Source organism: Orycteropus afer, unplaced genomic scaffold (genome assembly GCF_000298275.1).
Source record: "Orycteropus afer afer isolate SDZICR_OR568_19922 unplaced genomic scaffold, OryAfe1.0 scaffold00084, whole genome shotgun sequence".
In the NCBI taxonomy this organism is placed as follows: Eukaryota; Metazoa; Chordata; class Mammalia; order Tubulidentata; family Orycteropodidae; genus Orycteropus; species Orycteropus afer.
The window spans coordinates 10,680,382-10,707,941 of record NW_006921671.1 but is presented as its reverse complement, the minus strand read 5'-3'; the positions used below and the strand labels follow the sequence as shown (position 1 = coordinate 10,707,941).

Genomic DNA, 27,560 nt, shown 5'->3' with positions numbered 1-27,560 from the left:
GATTGTGATTTGGGTGAAAGTTTACAGAGCAAACTCACTTTCCATACAGCAGTTCACATACACGTTGTCTCATGACATTGACTATAATTTACCCCAATGCAACAGCTCCCCTCCCACTTCCTCCCAATAGTTACTTCTTCCCTGTGTCCAGCCCTCCACACACTCCTGCCCCTTGAACTGTCTCCCTATGCATAACCAGCCCCTCTTTCTTCCATGATTGTTCTCTCCAACAAGTGTATCTACTTCAGGTACATGTTCAACTCATATGCGTGTCTTTTGTTTGGCTGGAAACCACGGGTGTGGGTTCAATTCCAGACCTGAAGGGCAGCGAGGGGCCATAGTCTCAGTGGTTCCCCAGGTGGCACAAATGGTTAAGTGCTCAATTATTAGCAGACAGTTTTGCAGTTTGAATCCACCCAGAAACCCCTGGAAAGGATGGCTAGGGATCAAGGTCACAGCTTTGAAGACCCTGTGGAACACAGTTCTACTCTGAGCACATGGAGTTGCTGTGAGTTAGGGTCAACTCAGCAGCAGCTGGTTTTTTTTGTTTGGTTTTAGACATACAGAAAGAAATTGGTGCAAATAGACAAAACATGGTTTTAGACACATTCTCTTGCACCTGTTACTCAGAATGGCTAAGGTAAAACATTTATTTCCTAAGTGTCAGGTGTTAATACTTCATTATCTTTATTTAAAAAAGGAAAAATGGAACACATTTAAAAGGGTGCTTTGCCCAGAGAATCCCACCCCTGATTTAAAACTACTACAAGTAGCATTGCTGTTTTTCTTTAGTGTTTTAATCTAACCTTTTATTTATACTTACACTAACTGTTCAGTTTTTCTGATGAGTAGTTCCTGTTTAAGTTTTTTCAGAAGATATTTTATCTCCTTTAATTCTATTTTTCTCTTAAAACAGATTTCTGCTGCAGAAACCTATGGAAATGAATCAGGCATAAGAGAGCTACTGAAAAGAATTGTGCAGAAAGACAACTGGTTTTCTACATTTCTGATGGTTTTGAATCAAACAGGAAATAATAACCTTGTCCTAGAGTTAACAGGCCCCAGTTGCTTTGAAAGCAATGCAGGTATTTCTAATTTTGCTAAGGAAGATTTTGCACATTTTCCTAGTAATTGAGAGTTTAATGAAACCTATAGACACAATGTCAAACACTGGGAATTTAGAGTCAGAATTTTAAAACTGTATAAATTTGAGAGCGCGTCTGTTTCAATCCTTTTACTAATAAGGAAACAGATACCTGGGAAAAGATTGACTCTCTAAAGACCACAAAACTCAGCAAACTGGGTGGGAATATTGGTGTTAATTCTAGCCCAATTTTCTTTCTATTATCATCTTATTTTGAAAACAAGGAGATTGCCTGAAACTTCTATCAAGATATTTTGAACATTAAGTGTGCACAAATAAATGGGAATAAAATAGTTTAGTTGTTATTATAATTCTGTTGCATATTCTTCTGAGCATTTATATGAATTTTTAAGCAATTTATTAAGTATTTGATGAAAACGTAGTGCCTAAGGCATTTGACTGCTAACCAGAAGGCTGGCAGTTCAAACCCACCAGCCATTTCTCGGGAGGAAGATCGGGCAATCTACTTCCATAAAGATACTTTTGAAACCCAAGGAGGAGTTGCTATGAGTCGAATCAACTCAATGGCAGTGAGTTTTTTTTTTTTTTAAATGTAATTGCCAACATTGATATTATTTACTGTGAGTTTAAAAAATTATTTAATAATAGTAACATCTTATAGCCTTTTTACTTGTTTAATTAGTAAACTCATGTGAAATTACCATCTTATTTTTCTTTTCTTAGTTTGCATTATATATTTTTAAGAATATCATATGTAATATAAATTAAAAGTTAATTGGCAATAAAGGAGTTAAATGAATTATAATCCTCAGAAAGTTATTTCACTTATCTCATTCAGTCAATCATTCAACTAACAGTTATTGAGTACCTAGTAGGTGCCAGACAGTTCCGGGTATTAGGGATATAGGTTCAAACAAGACATACAAGTAAGTCCGTGCTTGCATAGATGACACTTTCTAAAGGAATGTAAACAATTTTTGAAATTAATTTTACAAAATAAAAACAGCTAGTCATAAGTGCTATAAAAGAAAATAAATCTGAGTAATAAAGTACAGTTACTCGATTAGCATAAACAGCTTGTTATGCTATGTTATGTTGTACTTATGAAATGTCTTTTTCTTTTTTTGTCCAATAGTTTGAAATACAGGTATATATGTATATAAAAGGAGTCTGGGTGGTACAGTCTTCAGTTGGCTACTGACCTAAAGGTTAGTAGATCGAACCCACACAGAGGCTCCATGGAAGAAAAGTCCTGTTGAACTGTCCATAAAGATTATAACCAAGAAAACCCTGTGGAGAAGTTCTGCTCTATAACACATGGGATTACCATGAATCAGTGGCAGTGTTTTTTTTAGTGTTCATATCTGCTTAATGGCAGTGGCTTGGGTTTTTTTATGTATGAGCATGTGTCCTCATGCACATGTACACACATATCTCTGAAGAGAAATAAACACAGAGAGACAGAGATAGAGACAAATATTTTTGTTACAAGTTACCTAAAAAATTTAATGAATTATAAAATGGCATTGATGAACTTTTGTGCAAATTAATCCTAGTGAGTGAAATACAATCAAGATACTTGGGCATGGTCCTTTTTTCCACCTAAAACAAACAAATTAAAAAATGCTGTGTGGTGCACTATGTTTGAGATACCCAGAAAGTTAGATGCTCATTGCACCTCTCCCTTCTCTCTGGAATTACTCAAGGATTTGGGGACCTTACTGAGTTGGAGGGGATCGATCTAGCTTTAAGATATCAGGCAATAATTATAGGATTTGTCCACCAGCAACTTCCAGAGTATCTGCTGCCGTTGCTTCTGTTTCTGTTATGAAGTATAACTGTGTTAAAAAGTCCTTCTCAGTTAGAGGCATTTTTCTGCTGGGTCATGATGGCCAGAACAACATTAGCTGTGTTTATTGTAGTGATTAGGATCCAAGCTCTGGGTCCAGGCACTCATCCATCAAATCCTGTATCCTTCGCTTACCTGGACAGGTGACCCGGTACTTGCCCTCTCTATGCCTCATTTTCATCTTCTGTGTAAGAAGGGTAAAAATATTCTTACATCCTGGTGTCTCCATAAATTGGAATCAACTTGATGGCAACTTACAAAAGCAAACAAGGGTTATTTTGAGGATTGTTGTTGTTGTGTGCTGTCAAATTGATTCCAACTCAGAGTGACCCTATAGGACAAGGTAGAACTGCCCCGAGCTCTGGTAGCATAGTGGCTAAGGCACTTGACTGCTAACCAGAAGGCTGGCGGTTCAAACCCACCAGCCACTCCTCGGAAGGAAGGTTGGGCAATCCTACTTCCGTAGTGATACTGCCTCGGAAACCCAAGGAGGGGTTGCTATGAGTCAGGGCTGACTCGACGGCACATAACAACAACAACAATCTTGATGAAAACAGACTGTCATGTCTTTCTCCCACAGAGCTGCTAGTGAGTTCCAACTGCTGACCTTTTGTTGAGCAGGACTCCTTTTTAAGGTTTAAGTGATTTAATATATGTAAAAGTCCTTAGATGGTGCAAATGGTTTGCACTTGACTGCTAACCTGAAGGTTGGCAGTTTGAACCCACCCAGTGGCCCTGTGGGAAAAAAATTTTAAAAAAGCCTGGCAATCTGTTTCCATTAAGATTACACCTTTTGATTGAGGGGAGGGATGGTATGGAAAGAGTCTGTGACCAACATGATGACATTGGGGAAAGGAAGGACATGCACATAAAATATAGATAACAGAGGCAAATACAAGTATATGTACAATACTGCATTACCACTAACACCAAACACCAGGCTACACATAAATGCATAGACAAGTGAGAAAATCAGGTAGGAGTTGGCGAACAGGAATATACCCTAGGCTAAGAATAGATTTGGTTGAGGATAGTCTTGCATGTGCACTTGTGCTGCAGAACTAGCCACATGCATTGCAGAGGCAACAGAGGACAGAGTTGGAGTAGCCTCTCAGAGACAACCATACACCTTGAGCGAAAGAATCACTGGACCTGCCGACTCAAGACCATAGTCTCAGGAGACACCAAGCTCAATTGGCACAACATAGTACATAAAAGTCTTATTCTACAACCTGCTTTGGAGACTGGGGTCTTAAGTTCTTCCAAGCAGCCATCTGAAATGCAACTATTGATCTCCTCTCATCTGAAGCAAAGAAGAGTGAAGAAAATCAAGGGCATCTGGAAACAATTAGTCCAAGGAGATGCTGGACCCCAAGACCAGAGGAACTAGATGGTGCCCAGCTGCCAGTGCTAGCTGCTCGGAAGGGTATCAAGCCTGGAGATCCTGCATGGAGTAAGAGGAAAAATGCAGAACAAAATCCAAAAACGCAAAGAAGACCAGAATTACTGCTTGGATAGAGTCTGGTGGAAGCCCCAGACCAAGACAAGACCGTGGCCCCGGGTTACCCTTCAGGCCTAGAATTGGACTCACTCCCATGTGTTGGCTGTCAGCCCAACAGTAGAAAGACCTACATGCAGAGTACCTATCCCAGGGCAATGCACCCACCCAGTCTAGGGAAATAAACCCCTTAGAGCAATCGGCCATGGGGCACCAGAGAGGCAGCATTGACATAGAGGGAAAGCTGGAGAGATAAGAATGTATAGTTAAGAAGGGCACAGGGAGGGGGTAGTCACAGGAACGGGAGGGGAGGAGAGTTTGTTATAGAGGGCGGATGGTAATCAGGGTGTGAAATCAAATGGACACAAACTGTGGAATGTAAAACAAATTCTGCCCTGTAAATTTGCACCCAAAGCACAATAAAATTTAAAAAAAGAAAAGAAAAGATTACAGCTAAGGAAACGCTAGGGAACAATTCTCTGCAGCACATAGGGGTGCGATAAGTTGGAATTGCCTTAACAACAACTAGCAACAACAACATATGAAGAACTTCTATGGTAAGCCAAAAACAAGGTGTCAGTTACAATCTATTACAGTTTTAAATCCCAAACATACTTCATACCTAGGTCCAACAGTGTGAAGCTGGCTTCTTGTCTAAAGTCATAGCAATATTCTTAAGAAAATTCTCGATACACAGCTGGATATGATTTTCCCTTACTGTTTGTTGTTGTTGTTATGTGCCATCGAGTTGGTCCCAACTCATAGTGACCCCTCTTTGGGTTTCCGAGGCAGTATCACTATGGAAGTAGATTGCCCCATCTTCCTACTGAGGAGTGGCTGGTGGGTTTGCACCTCCAGCCTTCTGGTTAGCAGTCAAGTGCCTTAGGCACTACGCTACCAGAGCTCCCTCTCTTACTGTTTAGGATGGTAATCTCAAAGGATACTTTAAGGAATTATTTCCCTTATGGCATCAGTCTCCTCTGATAGGTTGTACTTTCAGAAAGATAGAAATTCTTGTTTTCCTTTGTATACCATATAGGCCTTAATAAAACATTGACATCTTGGGTGAAGGAAGAAAGGTGGGAAGGGAGGGATGGACTGAAGGATAAAGGAAGAACACAGGCTTTTTCATTGAATTAAAAAAAGAAAGAAATCTCCAGGAATTCAGAATATATGAATTTAGGCTGACATTAAACAGATGTACATCTTGAATAGAACACACAGTGAGGAAACAAAATGGCAAGAGCACAAGCTAAAGAAAAAAGTCACCAAATTTGCATTCCCATTAATTCAGCCTTCAATGTACTTTGTATTACTAAATAAGTGAATTGCTCTTTAAAAGATGCTGGTCACCTGGGAAACTATCTCACTTTCTTTGGGATTAGCAGAATTCTGTATTGTCTTTTTAGATAAAATCTGGTCATCAGAAATAATCATTCACTGTGTCCATATTAAAAATGAAATTACTGTGGCATATCACAAACCATGTTCTGAATCTTTCAAAATGTCAAAGTATTGAAGTAAACAAGTAAATAGAATAGGTCAATCTCTATTAGGGACCCCCTTTTTAATTTTAAAATAGTAATTGTTGTTAGGTTGCTGTCTATTCATTTTCAACTCAGAGCAGCCCCATGCGATAGAGTAGAGCCTCCCTTAGGGTTTTCCTGGTTGTACTGTTTGTGTCTGCTCTTTATGAAAACAAGTCAGCAGGCCTTTCTCCCAAATAACGGTAACAGCTGTTTATATTGGTTAAAAGCTTTGAGTATGTTCAGGTAATTCAAAGGATTTAAGTATATTCAGGTAAACTTCTATTGTGTTGTTGTTGTTGTTATGTGCCGTTGAGTCAAACCCGACTCATAGCGACCCCTCCTTGGGTTTCCAAGGCAGTATCACTACGGAAGTAGGATTGCCCAACCTTCCTTCCGAGGAGTGGCTGGTGGGTTTGAACCACCAGCCGTCTGGTTAGCAGGCAAGTGTCTTAGCCACTATGCTACCAGAGCTCCCAAACTTCTATTAGGAGCACCCATTTTATTTTCAAGATAACAGTAACAGTTATGCCACTCCATGGAAGGAAGATGGGACAATCTATTTCCGAAAGATTTATTGCCTAGAAAACCCAATGAGGGTCACTATGAGTCGGAATTGACTGGATGGCACTGAGTTCGATTTGTTTTTTATACTGTATCAAACAACAAATAAACTTACCTTGTACTACTGTTTACATTCTAATGCTTTTATTCACAGAGACTGAGAACTTATCACAAAGAGATGATCCTGAACCTAAAGAGCCACTTCTTTCTGCCTCAGATCAGCCAATCTCAGAGAAAGATGTCTGGGACATGGAAAATATTTCATCAGAATCATCTTTTGCAGATTCTTCAGTGGTTTCAGGTACTTGAAACACATATAATTATCAATACTTTACATACACTGATGATTATTTCCAGAAAAAATTATTGGCACTGATGACATCATGATCTGTTAAACAGAGGGAGAAAATTTGGGCTTTGGCATTTTGTGAGCATTTTTATTAAAATAATATTTTAGAGGAGAATAAATGAAAATAATTTTGCTTTTGTGGCTACAAAGTTTTATAAAACTTGTACAGCATGAGTATATGATAAATATGAGCACATTAAGTTTATGTGGTCCTTATAATGTGATAAATAATATCAGGAGCATGTCTTATATTTCATGATTTACAAAGTATTTCAAATATATAACTAATTTCATTCATCTAAAACTTGAGAGTATATAGGGCAGTTATCCTTTTCCCTATTTTTGTAGCCTGTGGAATCCCATAGAGGTTCAGAGGGGTTATAGATGCCTAGGTTAAGACTTTAAAAAGGAACGTGAACTCTAAACTAGGGCTAGCTTGAGTTGAAGTAACTGATCACTGTGAGAATTAGATGCTGCCATGTCTGCATTTTTGACACTGAAACAGCCCTGAAGGAATCCAAAGTAATTTTATCGTTTCCCCTCTCTAATTTGCTCATCATTATATAGGAAGGGTAGGGTCCCCTTCCCCTACCCCTCTGCAAAAGGGCCATACTCTGTTTTTACAAGAAGTGGTTGCTTAAAGTTGGTGCTGTGCTGGTAAACGTTTAACAACTGGCTCTCTAAACCCACTACCATTGAGTCGGTTCCAACTCACAGCAACTCCCATTGGGTTTCTGAAGTGGTAAATCTTTATGGAAGTAGATTGCCCAGTCTTGCTTCTGCAGAGTGGCAGGTGGGTTTGAACCACTAACCTTCTGGTTAGCAGTCCGATGCCTTAATCACTCTGAAGGAAGGAGAAAAGTCCTGATTTTATTGTTTGCCAGGCTCCATAGTGTAAATACTCCCAGTAAGGGTGATTTCAAGCCTCCACCATGATGTCGCTGAACACAGAGTTGGGAATACACATTAGCATACCATTATATAGCATTTCCACCATACAGATATAATAGATAATAAATAATCTCAGCATAAATAATAGTAACATTATTAAGAAGTGATGAGTTTTAAGCATTTATTACCTTTGTTTTTTAATAGTAAGTTTACATGATTTATCTGTAATAATGGGTGTGTTTTTCAGCTAACTCATGAAAATACTGTAAGTTTAACAGTTGGGCTCTTGTAGGTCAGTATAAACTGACTCTAGTATACCACTGCAAAATCTTGTGTTTTCCACTTACCAAAATAATAAATCTGTGTTGCAGAAAATTTGAAAGACAGAAAAATAGACAAATAAAAATGTCACCCATATTTCAACAGTATGTCTGTGTGTATATTCCTATTACCATTTGGATATCTGCTTTTCCAATTGTTTTCATACCTGGATATGTATATATAATGACATTCCTCTTGTGTGCATTAAATATTCTTCTACAGCATGGTTTTTAGTGGTTGAATAATAATGCCACCATTTAGATGCATTATACTTAATTGGGAGCTCTGGTAGTGTAGTGTTAACCAGAAGCCTGGTAGTTCAAACCCACCAGCCACTCCTCAGAAGGAAGATTGGGTGATCTACTTCTGTAATGGTACTGCCTATTGTTGAGCACTCAGGATGTTTCTAAATTTCCACTGTCATGAATAATGCTGATAACTCTTCATGCATATGTCTCAGTTTATATTTCTTGAAAACAAATTCACAGAATAGCAAGTGCTGGGTCAAATGATTTATGCAATTTTAAGATATTCCATAGTTAATGTCAAACTTTCTTCCAGAAACTTTCACCAATTTACATATTCTCCAGCAGTATAGAAGTGTGCCTATTTCCTTGAATTCTTTTCCACGAGAGTGGATAATACCATTCTTTTCCATCTTTGCCAATTTCATTATTAATAAAAATAGTATTTTACTTGAATTTGAATTTTCTGATTTCTAGTGAAAAACATTCTGTTAGATACAATGAAAGACATAAACAAGTTTGTTTTCTTTTTTGTTAATTTTCTATCTATTTTTCTATTAGGGTATTTATTTTCTTCTTGCTGATTTATATGAACCATCTGCATATATAGGATACCATCCCTTTGACACAGATAGTACTAATATTTTTTCATAGACTTGTTGATGGAGTTTTTATTTTTTTAAAATGCAATCTTCTGAAACTTTAGTGTGCTTCAGAATCCCAGGAGGAGGGGGTCTTACTGAAATGTAAATTCTGAATCAGTAGATCGTGGGTGGGCCTGAGATTCTGCATCCCAGACTCCCAGAGGTTGTTTGGTGCTGCTGATCCTGGAATACAATTTAAGTATTAAAGTTTTAATTGATAGAATAGCAAAGTTTTAAACATTGAATTCTAGATTTTTTTTTCTAAATTAGTTTTTGTTTTGTGCATCTGTGCTTTCCTTCAGAAATCATAATTCTATAGGAATTTCAAAATCTCATATTTGGATGTGGCATTTTCACATTTTAATAAGCGTCCTTGGTAGGTTACCTGACATCTCCGTGGATTAGCAGCATTTTCTAAATTCATACTGGAAAGAATTGAAGACAAGTCTGAGGTGGGGAGGTGTTCTGTTCTGGAACTCAAATGATTGCTCTTTATCATGGGTTTACAGACTAATGCATCTCCTCAGCCTGTAGTTTGTTTATTGAGGATTCTGAGTCTCAAAGTGGACTAAATTAAAGGCACAAACTTCTTTTCCTTTTTTTTCTTTTAACTATTAAATAGCTTAGGAGCTCTGATGGTGTAGTGCCTAAGGCATTTGACTGCCAACCTAACCCCTGGCGGTTCAAACCCACCAGCCACTCCTTGGAAGGAAGGCTGGACAATCTACTTCTGTAGCGATAGCACCTTGGAAATCCAAGGAGGGGTCACTATAAGTCGGATCAAACTCAATGGCTGTGAGTTTGGTCTTTTTTTTTTTTTTTTTTTGGTTTGTTAAATTGGTTTATTAAAGATTCATCTTGCGGGAGGAAAGTAACTTTATATTTTCTTAATAATGACCTTAAAAAACCAAACCAAACTCACTGCCATCAACTCGATTCCTTCTCATTGAGACCCCCAGTGGGTTTCCAAGATGATAAATCGTAGTAGCTGGTGGTTGGAACCACCAGCCTTCAGTTAGCAGTCAGAATGCCTTAGGCACTGTGCCATCAGAGCTCCTTAATAATGACCTTACAGAACAGAAAGCTTTTTTCCCCCTTTTCTGAGTTCCCTCTCTTATCCCACTCTCTCAAACTTCCCTTCCTCCTTTCTTTTCATTGAACAAATACCAAACTCATGAGCCATGGAGCTCTGGTGGTGCAGTGGTTAAAGCATTCTCTTGCTAACCAGAAGGTCAGTGGTTCAAACCCACCAGCTGTTCTCCAGAAGACAGTTGAGGAGTCTGCTTCCACAAGATTTAGAGCCTTGGAAACCCTATGGAGCTGTTCTCCTTAGTGCCATAGGGTCACTATGAGTCGGAATCAACTTGATGTCAATGGGTTTGTTTTTTTTGGTTTGATATCCACAATCTGAATGTAATACCTGGCTCATGTTTTGGTTTATCATGAGCCAGGTATTGTGTTCAGTATTGTAGATATCAAACCAAAAAAACAAACCCACTGCCATCAAGTTGATTCCAACTCATAGAGACCCAATAGGACAGAGTAGAATTGCCCCATAGGGTAAATCTGTCACGAAGTAGACCATCTCAAGGGAATTGCTGGTAGGTTGGAACCCCCAACCTTTTATTAGCAGCCAGACCTCCTACTGTGGATACAGTGGGGAACAAAACAGATATGCTTTTGACCCCAAGGAACTTTCCGCTGGTGGTGGTGTAAGCCAAACAGTAGTAGCTATACAGCTTTACCTCCCTGTAAGTGTTATGAAAGAAAAGTACAGAGTATTAAAACACACAATAGTCCAAAAACAAGAAGGAGTATAGTAATCTGTACAGTAATCTGAGGACCCTACCATTTCACAGTCTTTGGTTTGTAGGATCCTAGTAATGTCTGGATTTGTCATGTGTATTTGCTAATAGGTTGATTCAATCCATTCTGAACCTTTTCCAAGCAATAACAAAACCAAAAAAACTAAACTCACTGTCATCGAATCAGATCCAACTCATAGCGACCCCCTCCTTGGGTTTCTGAGACAGTTTCACTACGGAAGTAGATTGCCCAGTCTTCTTTCCGAGGAGTAGCTGGTGGGTTTGAACCAGCAGCCTTCTGGTTAGCAGTCAAATGTCTTAGGCACTATGCTACCAGAGCTCCTGAGCAATAACAGGACCATAACAAGAACAATTTATTTCAGAAAATGTAGTGTCTTCATTCTAGGCCTTCGGCACCTCTATTGATAAATGCTGTGCATCATTCCAAGTATATGTTCATATTCATGTTACTCGTCAGACTAAATTACTGGTATGAATAACTTTTCAGGGGCATTAACCCAATTAAATTGTTGGAATTCTTTTGATTTTTTTATTGCAAAATTTACTATCGAGAGAATTTGCCTACATATGCACTTTTTGATGTAATTAATAATCAAAATAAGACTGAAAATACTCCATACTCTCTAATATGCATTTTGTGTGTTTTGTGTAACTTACTGATATTGATAATATCTAATCTTTTTGTTGAATTCTAATACATTGGGTTAAGATTTCATATACAGCTACCAAACTGGCATTGAAAAAACTTGTTATTTAAGCTTCACACATTCTGTAAGTATGAATTTTTATGTGCAAAAAGAAGGAAAAAAAGGAGGTGAAACTCAACTTCTTTCTAATTTTAGATTAAGACCTTTCTAATATTTATTTATGAACTTGTTTCTAAAATAATTTTTATCAGTGCATAGTAATCTTGGTGCATGCAAATATTAATTATTTACTTACTTGGGGTCAGGGTGAGTCAGAATCGACTCACAGCAACCAACAGCAGCAAATTTTACAACTTAATATTCTGTAATAAAATGAAATCAAACTAAATGAGATTTAAAACTAAGCAAAATTTATTGCATTTGGAATAAAGTTATTTTTGTGTTGAACAGAAAGTTGAACAGAAAGTCTCCCAAATTTATCTTTCTATACTGGATCTCCTTGTTGTGACTTCACTGAAAAATGCTAATTCCTACGGTCGACCAGCAGAGGGCACTTGTACATTTGTAAAGAGAACAAAATTCCTCTGTTCCAGTGTGGAACATGATAATGTAACACTGTACAGTGTCATGTGCGCATGACTGTGAATGCATGTGTATATTTTGATTTATATATTCCTTCACGTGAAGATTTTAAAATTCCACCCCAGCTAATGAGCTTACCAACCTGCTTGTTTTCAGACTTTAATACCTTCTTTTTCATATTTCCCCATATGTTCCACTCCTTAGGTTTATCCGGTGACATTATGCTTTGGAATATATTGTGGATATATTTTGCATAGATCATGTTCTGTAGGAGGGGTTTAAAAATTGACCTTTATAAAACAGCCTCCTTCTCCCTGGCCCAATCTGTTATAGCGCTTTTTTTGTTGTTGTTTTGTTTTGCCTTTTTATAGACCAAAGTCCAATCTTAGATTTGGTCTATACTAATTTCTGTAAAACTGCCACAAAATTTATCTTTGTACTTGAATGCCAGAATAATGCTCTATAATACTGACCTCTGGAAGTGTGGAGATTTCTACAATCTTCAGAAATAAGTGTACTAGCATTTGGGAGCTTAGTGGGAAAGATATTCATAATGTTGTGTACAATAATATTGTATCAGAATCACACATACTGTTTCAAGTTTGAGTTGAGACAGCTATCTTTTATACTTTTCTAAATTTAGTTACCATTCATTATTGGAAACTGGCAGTACTAGTGAGGCAATCCAAAAGGCAGATATTATTTTGAGCCAAGAAAGAGAAAGAGAGACTTATATTGGTGTTTTTTAAAGTATAATATAGGTTTCTCTTTTATTTGAAAGGAACTCTCGTGGCATAGTGGGTAAGGCATTTGGCTGCTAGCCAGAAGGTCGGCAGTTGAAATCCACCAGATGCTTCATGGGAGGAAGATGAAGCAATATACTTCTATAAAGATTTACAGCCTTAGAAAGCCAATGGAGGTCACTAGGGGTTGGAATTGTCTCAATGGCAGTGGGTTTGGAGTTTTTCTTTTATATGAAAACTACTGTGAGCCATGTGGGTCAGTTATATGACTTCAATTGCATAATAGTTCTAGAAGAGTTACTGTTCATATCTCAGGAATGAGGACATTGGTATGTTGATAGAAGGAAACCTCTCTAGAATATAGCTTGTCAATGCTTACTTTATTGTCATGAATTATGTCATGAATATATGTCCTTTATGACTACATATCTAAAGGTTTTTTTTTTTTTTTTTTTTTAAGAGAAGGGTTTTAACAAAAAGTGATGATTTTAATTTTAACTTGATTATAAGACCTTGCCAACTCTCTATTTTGGAATATTGGTGAAGAGTTGAGTGACTAGGAGCCAGAGTAGTGGGAAGAAGGCAATGAGTCGGCCAGGTTGTACCATGGAGGGTACCAACCTCTGAGGCATTGGCCTTACGCTCAAAGGACTTACAATTCCGTGCAAAAAACAAGTCATATGTCCATAGCAAAAGAGATATGAGAACAACATACTAAAATGTGAGGAAAGACAACTTGTGAAAGGTGGAAGATTTGAACAGAGAAATCTTCCTAAAAAGGGAATTTAAGACATTTCCTCTGAGCCTGAAGGGTCCTGTTTTGCATGTGGAAACAGAGGTGGTAGGCAGCATTCCAGGTTGCAAGAACATCAAGAGCAAAAGCTTAGGTATAAGGAAAAGTCAAAATGTGTTTAGGGGAACAATTTAACTAGAGTGGAGCATTTGTGTAGAAGGGTGGTGGGAGATAAGGCTTGCAAGATCAATGAAAGTAAATGCATTCCTCTTAATTGTAATTTCAGCTATTGCTTTTCCTAAGGCAAAAAAAAAAAAAAGTGTATCGCTCATTGTTTGGATAATTGCAAAATACCAGTACAATGCATGTGTGATCACCTCAGATTATGTTTGTAGGAGAGTCCTTGATTAACGAATTGTATCTAGTGGAGTGCTAGAGCCAGCACATATCAGTTTGCAAGAACTGTGTGTGTGCTTTTTTTCCCTTACTTCGCTCGGTGACATCATGCTGGTAGTTTGAAATAGGCCATGGTGAGAATGTTTACATCATGGAAATTGGTAAACATTTATAAATCAGGGCTCCCCACCCCTACAAAGGAGCCAATTGTTAAGCGTTTATAAAACCAAAAAACGTATCAAAAAAATAAACTCACTGCCATCAAGTCAAAAACAACTCATAGTGACCCCTTAGGATGGGGTAAAACTGCTTCATAGGGTTTCCAAGGCTATGAATCTTCACAGAAGCAGACTACCTTGTCTTTCTCCTGCGGAGCAACTGGTGGGTTTGAACTGCTATCTTTTTGGTTAGCAGCCCAGTACTTCAACCACAGTGCCACTATAAATTCTTAAATGTATCTCTCTACTACATTCCTCAAATCTGCTCAAGTCTGCTTAACTCACATACCCCTTCTTAAAGGGTATTACCAAAGGGATTTCCAACTCATCTTCTATCTTGCAATACCTGAACTTCATTCCTGCCAAAACTTGCTTCCTGTCTGACTCGGACAGACTTGTAACTTGACTCTACTTGAGGTCATCCTGCCTCTGTAACTGACTGACAATGAATGGGTAATTCTCACAACAATGGTCGGGTTATTTTCCCAATCCTGTACTTTGTTGTTATGTGCGGTCCAGTTGGTCCTGCCTCACAGCAACCCCTCCTTGGGTTTCTGAGGCAGTATCACTACGGAAGTAGATTGCCCAACCTTCCTTCTGAGGAATGGCTGGTGGGTTTGAACCGCCAGCCTTCTGGTTAGCAGTCAAGTGCTTTAGGCACTCTGCTACCAGAGCTCCTACCCTGTACTTTAGTAGCTATCTTTCTGTGTTGAGACCCAATTTGGAAGACTTAAAGAGCATGGATGGTACCATTTAAGCCAGCATCATTGCACACAGTTCACATTTAATTCTGGCTGAAACATTTCAGCGGTAGAAATCCCATCAACAGGGGAAGAGGAGCTCCCTGGATAACCATGTGGGCTTGTGGCTCTAGGGGAGTGATTTTTCTCTTTGGGGAACTCATTTCCTAGAAGCTTGAATCCAGGAGAGAATGTGCAAGGTGGGTGGAGGTGGCTTCTCTCCATTCTGCGGGAACACATGTTCCCTGGCACAGAGAGCAAAATCTGACAGACCAAAATGTGAGTGTGTGTATGTATATGTGTGTGTGCACGTGTATGTAGATTCATATACATAAAGCTGAAAATAAAAGTGATCTATTTCCTCTCTAAAAAGATTGAGAAGAAATTATTTCAAAAGAAAAAGATACATGTATTGTCAGTAGTATGGAAGTGAGCACACTTAAGCCCAAGCTACTGTGTACATGCCTCTCCCGCACTGGTGCTTAAAGCTGTGGGGCTAATCTTTGATGTTCCAGGATGAATTTCAGGTTTGCTTTTCTAAGCTTGAAATACAGGAGGGTGGGGTACCTAGGAATCCCTGAGTGGTGCACCTGGTTAATGTTTGGTTACTCAAAAAGTTTGGAATTCGAAGCACCTCAGAATAATCAGTCATCGCAAGCCCAGTGACACACACTTCTTTGACATGCATGAGGTCCCCATGAGTCAGAATTGACTTGATGGCAAGTGCTTTTTAACTGGGGATGACTACAGAGAAGCTAACATGCATCATGAGGTCAGAATTGGAATAAACAGAAAATTGCCATGAATAGTGAACGAGACTACTTGAAGGCCTTGTAAGCACTAATTCTTAGGTGACCAGGAGCTGTCTGCGCTTGTCTTCTTCGCTCTCGCTATGCATGGCGGCCCCTTCTCTTTGTGTTGTTTCCTGTTATAATGTAAACCTGCATTTTGGGAAGGAGAATGAATGACAGACTGAGGCAAGGGGAAATAAAGGAGAGATGTCTGTGGGGTGACAAATGCATCTAGGCTTAAAATTGAAGGGACATTACCTGGGAAGAATAGGAGAGCCAATTTGTATGTTACCTAATTGAGCTTAGCTCTTTGAAGAAGCATTATTTGTCAACCAACTGCTATAATAGCGTTTTCCAGCAGAGGGCAGACGTTACATGGCAATAAATCTAAAAAGGCCTTCCACCAAGACGTTGGTTTGAATTTTTTTTAACTTCCACATTTTTGGTTTCTAAATGATTTAAAAATATTTTAAAGTATTTAAGGTTTGGGGTATGTTAAATATGAAATTTCTTGGATGCCAGTTAATATTTGTGCCTTAATAGTAAAATTTCAAGATGTGGTTGTAAAATGAAGCAGTTTTTCACATGGCTTATGGATTGGTTTTAGACACTACCATTATAAGCAAAACTATTTTTTTGTGTTGTTTGCAAACTTATTACAGAAAATCCTACTTCTGAGTATAAATTTCCTTCAGTCCTATAGATTTTGATATAAATATCTGTTTTCCTTAATAATTATAAATTACCACCATTTTCTAATCTGTTTCATAACTAGCTTTGATATTTTCCTTAGAGGAAATAACACCTTTATAGAAACTAACTAAACTTGTTTTACAATATAATTGCAATATTTAAAACCTCTTTAAGCAGCATCCTTACCAGAATATATGCTGTGTTTGTCTTGAAGATTCATTTTCTTGTTCTAACAGAATCATTTTCACAATAAATGAGAAAGTAGGAACTACTATTTATATATTTTTTTAAAAAAGAAGATAAAGTTATTTATTAGCCGTGGCTAAGTTCAGTACTGGAGCCTGATCTATTTGACTCTATATACATGTTCTTTTCACAGCAACATCCTGCCTTCACTTGCTTCGATTAAGGCATTTGACTACTAACCAGAAGGCTAGTGGTTCAAATTCACTAGCCACTCGTTGGAAGGAAGGTTGGGCAATCTACTTCCGTAGTGATACTGCCTTGGAAACCCAAGGAGGGGTCGCTGTGAGCCGGATCTGACTCCATGACAGTGATTTTGGTTTGGGTTTTGGTTTTTTAAAAGGAGTTCTGGTGATACAATGGTTAAAGCATTTTCCTGCTGCTAACTCAAAGGTCAGAAGTTGGAACCCACCAGCTGCTCTGGAGGAGAAAGATGAAGCAGCCTGCTTCCCTAAAGATTTACTGCCTTGGAAACCCAAAGGAGATCACTATGAGTCGGGATTGACTCAGCAGTGAGTTTGTTTTTTATAGGCGCTCTGGTAAGCGTAATGCCTAAGACATTTGACTGGTAACCAGAAGTCTGGCAGTTCAAAGCCACCAGCCAGTCCTTGGAAGAAGGTTGGGCAGTCTACTTCCCTACTGATAACTCCTTTGAAACCCAAGGAGGGGTTGCTATGAGTCGGATCTGACTCAACAGCAGTGAGTTTGGTTTGGTTTTGGTATGAGTCAGAATCAACTAGACAGCAGTGTTTTAGTTTGGTTTATTTTAAAATCACAGACATATGACTTTATTCATTAGGATTTAAGTCCACACTGACATATTTTGAAAAGTACAAAGAAGGAAACAAGAGAATCTGTATAAATCAATTGCAGAAATTCTTGGCTTAGAAACTCAAAGGATTGGTTTAATTTTGGCATTATGTAAACACTTCTTGATCTTGCTTTTTGGTGTGTAAGTGTGTGTATTTGTGTGTGTGTGACATAATTTTTAAGTGAATGTGGGAGGAAAATTCTGGGGAAGACATTCTCAGTGGTAGGGAAGGTATAGTAAATTATCCCTTATTATCAAAGGCATTTCCTTTTAATTTCTGTTTCTATGAACACAAAAAAATATCAAAATGCATACGAATTTGCTGCCTAGGAAACAAAATTATTTTTGTGTGGAGAAACTGGAGATTTATATCCCCTTAAAATGGCAAAGAAATACAGCACTGCATATTCTCTTTCATTTTCATAGTTATCTTTAGCAGAATTATTGCAATTAATTTTGTGCAATGAGGACACAAGTTTTTCTTTTTTTCTTTGTGTGCAGAGAAAAGTTTAAAAATAAACGTAGATGTTTCAATGTAAAGTTAGTGAAAGTATATCAAAATGAAATCAGGAATTCACAAAATAAAATCTCTAACTTTTGTTTTCTTGAAAAGATAAGCTTTGCTTCAAAATTAATAGAAAATTTGACACAACAATGAAAATGTCTATATATTGTTTAAAAAGAAAGAAAAAAAAAACAGGAGAGAGTGAGAGAGCCTTGCATTTTACTTAATACTATACAGAAGGAGCTCTTGTGGTGTAGTGGTTAAAGCATTTGGCTTCTAGCTGAAAGGTAGGTGGTTTGAACCCACCAGCTGCACCAGGGAAGAAAGATGAGGCAGTCTGCTTCCGTAAAGATTTACAACCTTGGAAACCTTAGGGGTAGTTCTGTTCTGTCCTATGGGGCGTCTGTGTGTCAGAATGGACTCAATGGCAGTGTTTTTTTTTTTTTTTGTTATGGATACAGAATCGTTTGCTTGCTTACAAAACTTCAAATAGATCATCGGCTATGCTTGGTATTGGGTGAAGCACACTGAAGTGCTGGACTTGATTTCAGAAAATGGGGCTCCCAGCTCTGCTACGTAATAGCTGTGTGACCTGGGTAAATTACTTTATCTGAGCCTTAGGAGCTCTGGTAGCATCGTGCCTAAGGCATTTTGACTGCTAACCAGAAGGCTGGCTGTTCAAACCCAGCAGCCACTGCTTGGAAGGAAGGTTGGATAATTTACTGTCTGTAGTAATACCGCTTCGGAAACCCAAGGAGTGGTTGCCAAGAGTCGGCTACGATTTGACAGCTGTGGGTTTGGTTTTTCGGTTTATCTGAGCTTTGGTTTCTCACCTGTAAAACTGATGTGATAATGGTATGTACCACACAAGATTAAAACATAATTGACATTGTATCTGTGAAAGCACTGAGTTCACTGTCTCCCTGGCACATTGCAGATTTGTTAGATCAAAATAATCCAGATAATTAATTAATAATACTCTGTTTTTGGTAGCAACTTTCTTTAATATTCATAAATTATTTTTGCACATGGCATAAATACCTCCCCTATACTTTACATATATTAGAACCAAGCTTGGGGAAATCTTGACTTTACATATATATGGGGTAAATTTAAGGTTATGATTCATCTACTAGTAATTAGAGAAAGAAATGAAAATCAACTGTCATTTCTGTTCTTACTACACTTAGTGGAAAAAGTAATGAGACAATGTTAGATCTTAGATGATACTTACTAGTATGTTTCAGTAATTTTGGTGTTGTCTTCACTCTTTACTACATTTAAAGCAACAGCAAACGAAAATCATGTCAAGATTCACTTTTTTTGCCTCAAAAATCTTAGTCTGTGTTTCTAGATCTAGAGTTATCCCTGAAATGACATTTTCCCCATCTCATTTTGCACCTTGCCTTTTCCTTATAACTCATATTCTCTTTTCATCAGTACATCTGCCCAAAAAGCTCTTCTACTTGACAGTTCTCTCCCACACTCGCCTCTGAGTTTCTAACAAGACATACCTCTGGGAATTGCAAAGTGCCATATTTAAAATCTCTCAGTGAGAAATGCAGGTTTTTCCCGTGTGATCATAAGGGATTCCTCAAATCTGAGTTTTAGAGCTAATATACAACAACTGATAAGCACAGTATTTTCACATTAGTATATTTATGTTGTGCTAATATACTTAAACAGTGTGTATGTCCATTGAGGATTTTCCACAAATTTCTTATCAGCTTTCTTTTAACTTTTAAGAGAGATATCTTACATATTTGTATGCTATTGTCTGTAATTCCACTGTAACTCCTAAGCTAAATATGCATATCCGAACTGGAAGGTCATTGTTGCAAAACGATACTCATTGGGATGCTAAAAACCAAAAACCCAAACATTTGCCATCGAGTGAGTCCAACTCTTGGCAACCCCACGTGGGCAGAGTAGAACTGCCCTCCATAGGATTTTCAAGGCTGTGGACTTTCAGAAGCAAATTGCCAGGCCTTTCTTCCAGGGTACCTCTGAGTGAGTTCAAACAACTAACCTTTCAGTCAGTAGTCAAGCACTTAACCATCTGTGCTGATCAGAGATTCCTACTGGAATACTAAAAACCCATTGCCATCAAGATGATTCCAACTCATAGCAACCCAATAGGACAGAGTAGAACTGCCCCATAAGGTTTCCAAGGCTATAATCTTTACAGGAGTAGCTCTGCTGGAGCTGTGGTTAAGCATGGGGCTGCTAATCATAAGGTCAGTGGTTCAAACCCACCAGCTGCTCTGTGGGAGAAAGATGGGGCAATCTGTTTCTGTTGAGATTTATAGCCTTAGAAACTCTATGGGCTGGTTCTACTCCATCCTATAGGGTTGCTATGACCCAGAATTGACTCAATGGCAGTGGGTTTGGGTTGGGCAATCTACTTCCGTAGTGATACTGCGTCAGAAACCTAAGGAAGGATCGTTATGAGTGGGATCCGACTCGACGGCAGTGAGTTTGGTTTTCTTGGTTTGATTATGGAAATAGACTGCCACAGAGTGGCTGGTGAATTTGAACCACCAACCCTTTGGCTAGCAGCTGAGCACTTAACCTATTCACCACCAGGGCTCCTTGGAATACTAATGAAATCCACTGCCATCAAGTTGATTCTGACTCATAGTGGCCCTGTAGGATGGAGTAGAAGTGCCCCACAGGGTTTCCAAGGCTATAAATCTTTATGGAAGCAGATTTCCTCATTTTTCTCTTGCAGAGAGGCATGTGGGTTTGAATTGCAGGCTCTCCTTTTAACAGCCAAGTGCTAACCTCTGAGGTACTAGGAATACTAGTCAGCAATAAAAAGAGACTAGTTACTTTTTATGCTACAACATGGATAAATCTCAAAGGTCTTAAGGTAAATAAGCCAGACACAAAGACTTCATACTGTATGGATTCATTTATTTGGCATTCTGGAAAAAGCAAAACTATAGGGACAGAAACTAAATTATTGGCTAGCAGGAGGGAACTGACTACAAAAAGGGCATGAGGGAACTGTGTTAGAGTGATCAAATATACTTTGTCTTGATGGTGATGGTGGTTACATAACTGTAGACAGGTGTCAAATGCATCAAAATAAACATCTCAAATGGGTGACTATTAAAAGAATATAAATTTTACTTCAATAAACCTGACTTTAGAAAAGATTAACAGGTTAACAAATGAAGAGAATACTTGTTTGAAAGAGTTGTGTATCATCTCTCTGCAGATATGCTTTCTGATGACATACCATGTGTCTGGTTTCCATCCATTTCCATTTCCAGCTCTAAATGAATGACATTCAGATTAATTTTAAATAGCTAAAGTCTACTTTAATATGATTTATTTACTGTGTTGTGGTATTTTAGGATTAAATGATAATTATATAGCAAGTATAAATATTATGGAATGTTAATTGTAAGAACATTATTAAACAAAATGCCTGCCCTAGTAACATACCAACTATTTGATTTTTATTTCATTTTTTAATCACTAGCAATTAAGCTACCATGCTAAGAACTTATTGTAGCTAATATTATTTAATGGTTACAAAATCCTGAGAAGTAAGTGACATTAGCCCCATTTTAAATAAGGAGGACTTCAGCTCAATGAGTAGCAAGCTTCCCAAGTCCTCCTGTTCCAGAGCCAACATTTGTAACCACTTTTCATTTATTTTTACCAGTTTAACAATAGGTTGCATAAGTCTTTGGAAATAAATTGTAAGGAAATTGTAAATTCTTTCCTTCTTCCCCCGAAGGAAAGAAGATTTTCAAAAGGAATTGATACTGAGCACTAAAAGCAGAGACTAATGATTCCTAAGTGAAGAGGAAAAGTGAAGTGGCAAAAGACTTGCCACTCATTTTAACAATAACTGATAGAAGCTGAGTTTAATTAGAGTAAAGAAATAAATTATTTCCAACCTCACACAAGTTTCTAGTACTGTGAAGCCAGGCTTTAATGAATATTGTCTCACAAAAAGAAAATTCTTTCTGAGTTTATAAATTTATCACTGAACTGCTATTTTGTAATATGAGTACATCAATACACATTATTAATTCCTTGCCACTTTACATAAAAATAACTCAATATATTCTGTATAATACTTCTTATGTGAGATATTATCAAGCCTAAAACTTACTGTTTGGGCAAAATTTATACTCGGGGACAACAAAAGTCAGAAATCCTTACAACTTTGCGCTAGCTCTCATATTGGACGTATAGTACTTTAAGTAGATAATATGTATTTGATTCACTACCCAGCAGCTGCTCATCCATAGTGGATTTTTTTTTACAGTAGCTTGCCAGAAACTCTTACCTTTTATTCAGAATTGTCTGGGTAATGCCTTCTCCACTTGCATTGAACTGTAAGTACTGTGTGCTGTAGAGGTGTGCAGTTAAAATACGTTTATTCTCAGAAATATTTTAAAAATATTTTAAAATGTTTTCCTTTGCAGAATCAGACACAAGTTTGGCAGAAGGAAGTGTCAGCTGCTTAGATGAAAGTCTTGGACATAACAGCAACATGGGCAGTGATTCAGGCACCATGGGAAGTGATTCAGGTACTGCCTAACTGTTGTGTAAACCTTAAAAAGTGTGAAATAAGACACCATATAGTGGGAAGCATGGGGGCTGTTCATACCCTCCCTAATGTATTTATCAATTAAAGCAATTCTTCTCTACTGTGAAGTAGTTTTGGAACTTTGCCATTCACCTTATTTAGAAGTACAACTTACAAAAGTCTTCGAGAATCAATTAATACCGATCCAGGACATATCTTTTTGCTATGCCGTATTCCACATTGCATGCCATCTATTTCATTTATGAGATCTGTTTCAATTAATTTGGCAGCATTTGAAAGCTATATTCTATTTTGTAAATTTATTCCCAGACCCTGCTTTTTCTTGAAATATAAAAAAAAATAATCAATATAAAGAGTTTATAGAGAACTGCATATGACAAAAGACTCCCTCTTAAAAATTACATGTTTAGTCTTAGAAATTACATGTGTAGTCAAAAGTGCACCACTTATTATAAACATCACTTGCATAGGAGGAGAGTGTGCAAAATATTTTGGTCACTAAATGAGAACTTTAGTAGGAGTCTATCAAATTACTGTTTATATTGGTTGTGTAACCCAGCAATAATAAACCCGAATGCTTGTTTCCAATTTGCCCGTACTTCTGATAATTCCACTCTTAGACTTCTTAACTTCTGTCAGTCTGATGGATTTCAAATACTTTCTTTGTATTCTTTGAATGTGTATTTCCACTGTTACTACTGAGGTACAATATTGTTATCTTGTAAATATTGGGATGGATCCTTGGGTGTCTGTTACACATATTTCTATATTGTCCATATGCTTGAATATCATAATTAAATATTTCATAATTAAAATGAACAAATTGTAGGTAAACATAGTGGCTGTAAAATAGGCTCCAGCATAGCAACAGTTGCGAGGATGGTGCAGGACAAGGCACTGTTTTGTTCTGTTGTACGTGGGGTCGTGGGGTCGCTGTGAGTCAGAACTGACTTGATGGCAACTAACAACGACAAACAACAACTAAAAGTAAAGGCTTTGCAGCATGGCCAGCAAATTATTGTTAATTCGTTCTGTGATTGTAGAAAATACTCAGATTATCCTATATTAGCAAAAGAATTAGGGAAATTTAGACCTAGAAGAAGCTTAAAAGGACAAAATAATTTAAATAATGGTGATTATCTACCCTAACAGCTTTCCAAATGAGGGCCCACTACCTCTTTTAGTTTGATGTTCTTTTTTATCATAGTAACCCTCTTAAAATCTCTTAGGACCAGTTGGCGGTGAAAACCCAATTCAATAAATGTCAGTCATAACCTTCATTTTAATTAAAAAGGGTTAATTCATTTCTTTTCAATTCAGTCAGTGTTTATTAAGTTCTTGCCACGTGCTTATTTTTCTGGACTGTAGTTGTTTTTTGCTAAGCTTGTTACAAAACTGATAAATGTAATTATTAACATGTCTATTAAATGCTATTGATGAAAATAACTCGAACCAATATTTAATGTTTAAGCTTCTGGACCTCATCCTAATTTTTGTTTGTCTAAGTAAGGGCTTTTCAACAATATTCTTTCAATAAATATTGAATGTAGATTCTCTATGTGCAGCGCATTTTGCCTACATAGAGCTGTTAGCAAATGGAAGTATTTGCTGATTCTTCGTCCTCAGTGTTGCATGAAAGACGTGATAAATCTGAATGCAACCTACTTTTGAAAAGCAAATACATTTTCAAAAGCAAATACATTTTGAAAGACAAACGCATTTTCAAGGGTCACCCCTTGATGTTCTAGATGGGTCAGTATTTAGTAATGAAGAATTACTTTGCATAGTGAGTAGTAAAATTCTGAAATCATAGTATTATGAAATTCCTTACCCTCAGGTAAGGAATAGGCTGAAAATTAAATTAGTTTAAAAAACCATTTAAATAAATTGGTGACTATTAAACACATTGGATTACTGAAAAGCATTATAATGCTTGGGATTATATTGCAACCTTTGAGGTTGACATTAAAGGGACCTTATTTTACCTGTGCTTTGTTGTTGTTTAAAGGTCATTTGGAAGGATATAAAGATTGTAGGCTGACCCCGTACACATTATGTTTCTTCATGGAGGTATTAGAAGTCTGGTACCATGGTAAAGCATAATTAATTGTACTTTTAAAGTTTAAATACTCTAATTATACTATGGGAAGATTTTTTTTTTCCTGCTTCCCATTTTCAGAGAGATATGCTGCTTTTACAAAGTAGTAATATTCTTGGCAATACACACTGGCCTGATATGTAGAAAGTATTTCCTTACTATTTTGAGGGAGTGCCTATTAATGTTTGTCCAGCTGGAATGTGTATTTTTCTGTGGTTACATACTATAGGTAAAGGAATATTTTGTCGATTTCAAACACATGCAGTGACAGACCTTTTTTCTCCAAGAATAACTCAGCTGTCAAAAATCAATGTGAGAATGAAATTTGCCACATGGTGTAGTTCCAATGGAATATTATTATTTAAACCCTATTTGGTTTCATTTTTTGACCATTTATATGGTATAGGGTAATTTGAGGGTGATCAATCAGTATTTATTGTAGAGGGTAGGCACAGTGTTACTCAGAGCCTGTGCACATTTTAAATATCATTTTCACTTATTGCATTTAATTGATTCTGCTTTTCAAAGAGAGCCAAATCAAACAAACAACAAACAAACAGAAACCCAAACATTTATTTTTTGAAGGAAGTCAGTTCCTGGCTCAGTGACACCAGCCTAGTTCTCTCCTTCTGCTGACGGAGAAGATAACATTCTCTTTTCATTGCTGCTGAGGATAAATTCTTCCATCCCTGTGTCAGAAGATGTGATGAGGCAAGAATCAGGCTGAATATTTAGCACTCACCCAGCTCTTTCTCTTTGCATGCTGCTCTCACACTGAATCCAAGTCTCATTTTTTTCCATATCTACTCTTCCCTTCTCTTTGAAACTTGAGGCTACCCATTAAGTCTTCTAGATTTGACAGGAACTCCAAACTATGGAAAGTTATTGAACTATCTATCCATCTATCCATCTGTTTTTAGTGGCAGCAGTATACTACCCTAGTCTCTAAAGTCCTTGAGGATAAGGTTTGTATTCTGGTGGAGTGCATGGCATGGAATAAGCACCCAGTGAATATTTATTGCTGAATGATAGTAGGTACATGACTAGATACATATCAGTAAAACATCTTGACTTTGGTTTTTGAGTTAAAATTTAAACGTGATAGCCATTTTAGCATTCTGACTTTTCTGAAATCTATTATGCAGTAAATGTCAAATATGTGTGTGTGATATTGATAATCTACTTGTTTGACTTGGTTTTAAATTCCTGGAAAAGACTTAGGAATGTGCTACATATTTCTCTTTTTATTTTTTGTTACCCAAGTATACAGTCATAGTAAGCATGAAAGACAAAAAGGAAAAATGATTATTTAAGAAATATATGCCATTATTATGAGGGAAGTAGCACTTCATTTTTTAAAATCAATGCAAACATGTGCCTAGAATGAAATAAAACTAAGAGAACTTGGTGATATCTTTTAACAAATTTCCTAGATTAAATAGCAAATTAGACAAAATAAATTTCTGGATCTTGATGTTAAAACACCATTTAAAATACAGCTTCTTTTGCAAATACCTTTGCTTTTTGGAAAAGTTAAGTGATACGTACTCAATATGGATGGAACATTAGGATTTTGATAATGTATAAAAGCCACTTATCAAAGAAGTAATAGTATCCTTAAATATTTTTGAACCTTTCATAAATGTAATAGAAAACCAATTATTATAATTTCCACAGGGTTGAAAGCAGTCATGGAAAGGAAATTCCCAAATGTATATTTTTAAATTCTGGTGATCTCGAATGGCTTTTTCATGAAAGTCATATTAAACAAATCAGCAGATGATCCAATGATAGCATAAATGTATTGCATCTGTCTTTACTCATCCATACAGAGGGCAAACTTCCTGCCAAGTTAGTAAATAACTCTTACTAAGTGGTATTTGGTGTGAATTTTCCTACCTGTTCAGATAATACTATGACAGCAAGTAAAAACACACTTAAATATTATCATCCAGTTACTGTAATGGAACCATCAGCAACTATGTGGAAGTTAATGGAATTGTGTTAGTTTAGTTTTATTGCAATTATTTATAGGAGAAAGAGCACGCATTTCATGTGTAATGAAATACTGATAAGCACTGTAATTTCTTTCTCTTTTTTTGTAACTGTGTGAAGCAGAAGGTGGCCTTTTAGATCTATATAATATTAATTTTCTGGCATTCCACATGATAAGGGATGCATTTTCAGATCTTTTACCCCTCACTAATATAGATAAATATGGTCACTTCTGAATGAAAGATATTGTTAAGCCAAGAGATATTATAAACATTTATTGTAATTTCCACAAATTAATGTATTTATTGCCTATTTTATCAGTATTTTAAATTTAGATAATTAAAGTTAAGATGAGCTAGGAAACAAATATTTAATTCATTATGAATCTATATTGATTGTATATATTTTTAATATATTATGCTTTAGATTTCAGGAGAATATGTATGAATACATAGAGATATGTAAGAAGGTGATAAAGATCACAATACTGACAATCTAAACTAAATGGCATAATCAGTCACAATTTAACCAATACAGTTATTTTTCAATGTTCTGTGAAAACCTATGAATTAAAGGCTAGCACAGGAGTTTTCCCTACCCTGTGAATATCATTTCTGTTCAGTCTGGTTGGCTCAAATGAGAAAAAGGACTCACTATATGTAGATAGCCCCCTGCTGACGTGTCAGATCCAGCTCATAGCGACCCCTCCTTGGATTTCAGAGGCAGTGTTACTATAGAAATAGATTGCCCAACCTTCCAAGGTGTGGCTGATGGGTTTGAACCTCCAGTCTTCTGGTTAACAGTCAAATGCCTTAGGCCCTATGCCACCAGAGCTCCTATATGTATATATTATACTATAGCATCTGAATATTTATAAATTTATAAAATTTTCTGTGTGTTCATTGATAGGTTTTATGATTTGAGTGTTTCATTTCAAAAACTGATGTTTTCTCAAGCATTTTATCACCCAATCT

At 37.0% G+C, this 27,560-nt stretch overlaps 1 protein-coding gene across 1 annotated transcript in view; it reads left to right on the top strand.

Moving 5' to 3' along the window:
• The window catches only part of IFIH1 (interferon induced with helicase C domain 1), a 77,437-nt gene that overhangs the window by 5,582 nt on the left and 44,295 nt on the right, over window positions 1-27,560 (top strand). The window contains exons 2-4 of the mRNA XM_007941846.2: window positions 917-1,085; window positions 6,697-6,843; window positions 22,369-22,473. Of these exons, the coding sequence (XP_007940037.1) occupies window positions 917-1,085; window positions 6,697-6,843; window positions 22,369-22,473 (421 nt within the window). The remainder of the gene's footprint in view (window positions 1-916; window positions 1,086-6,696; window positions 6,844-22,368; window positions 22,474-27,560) is intronic.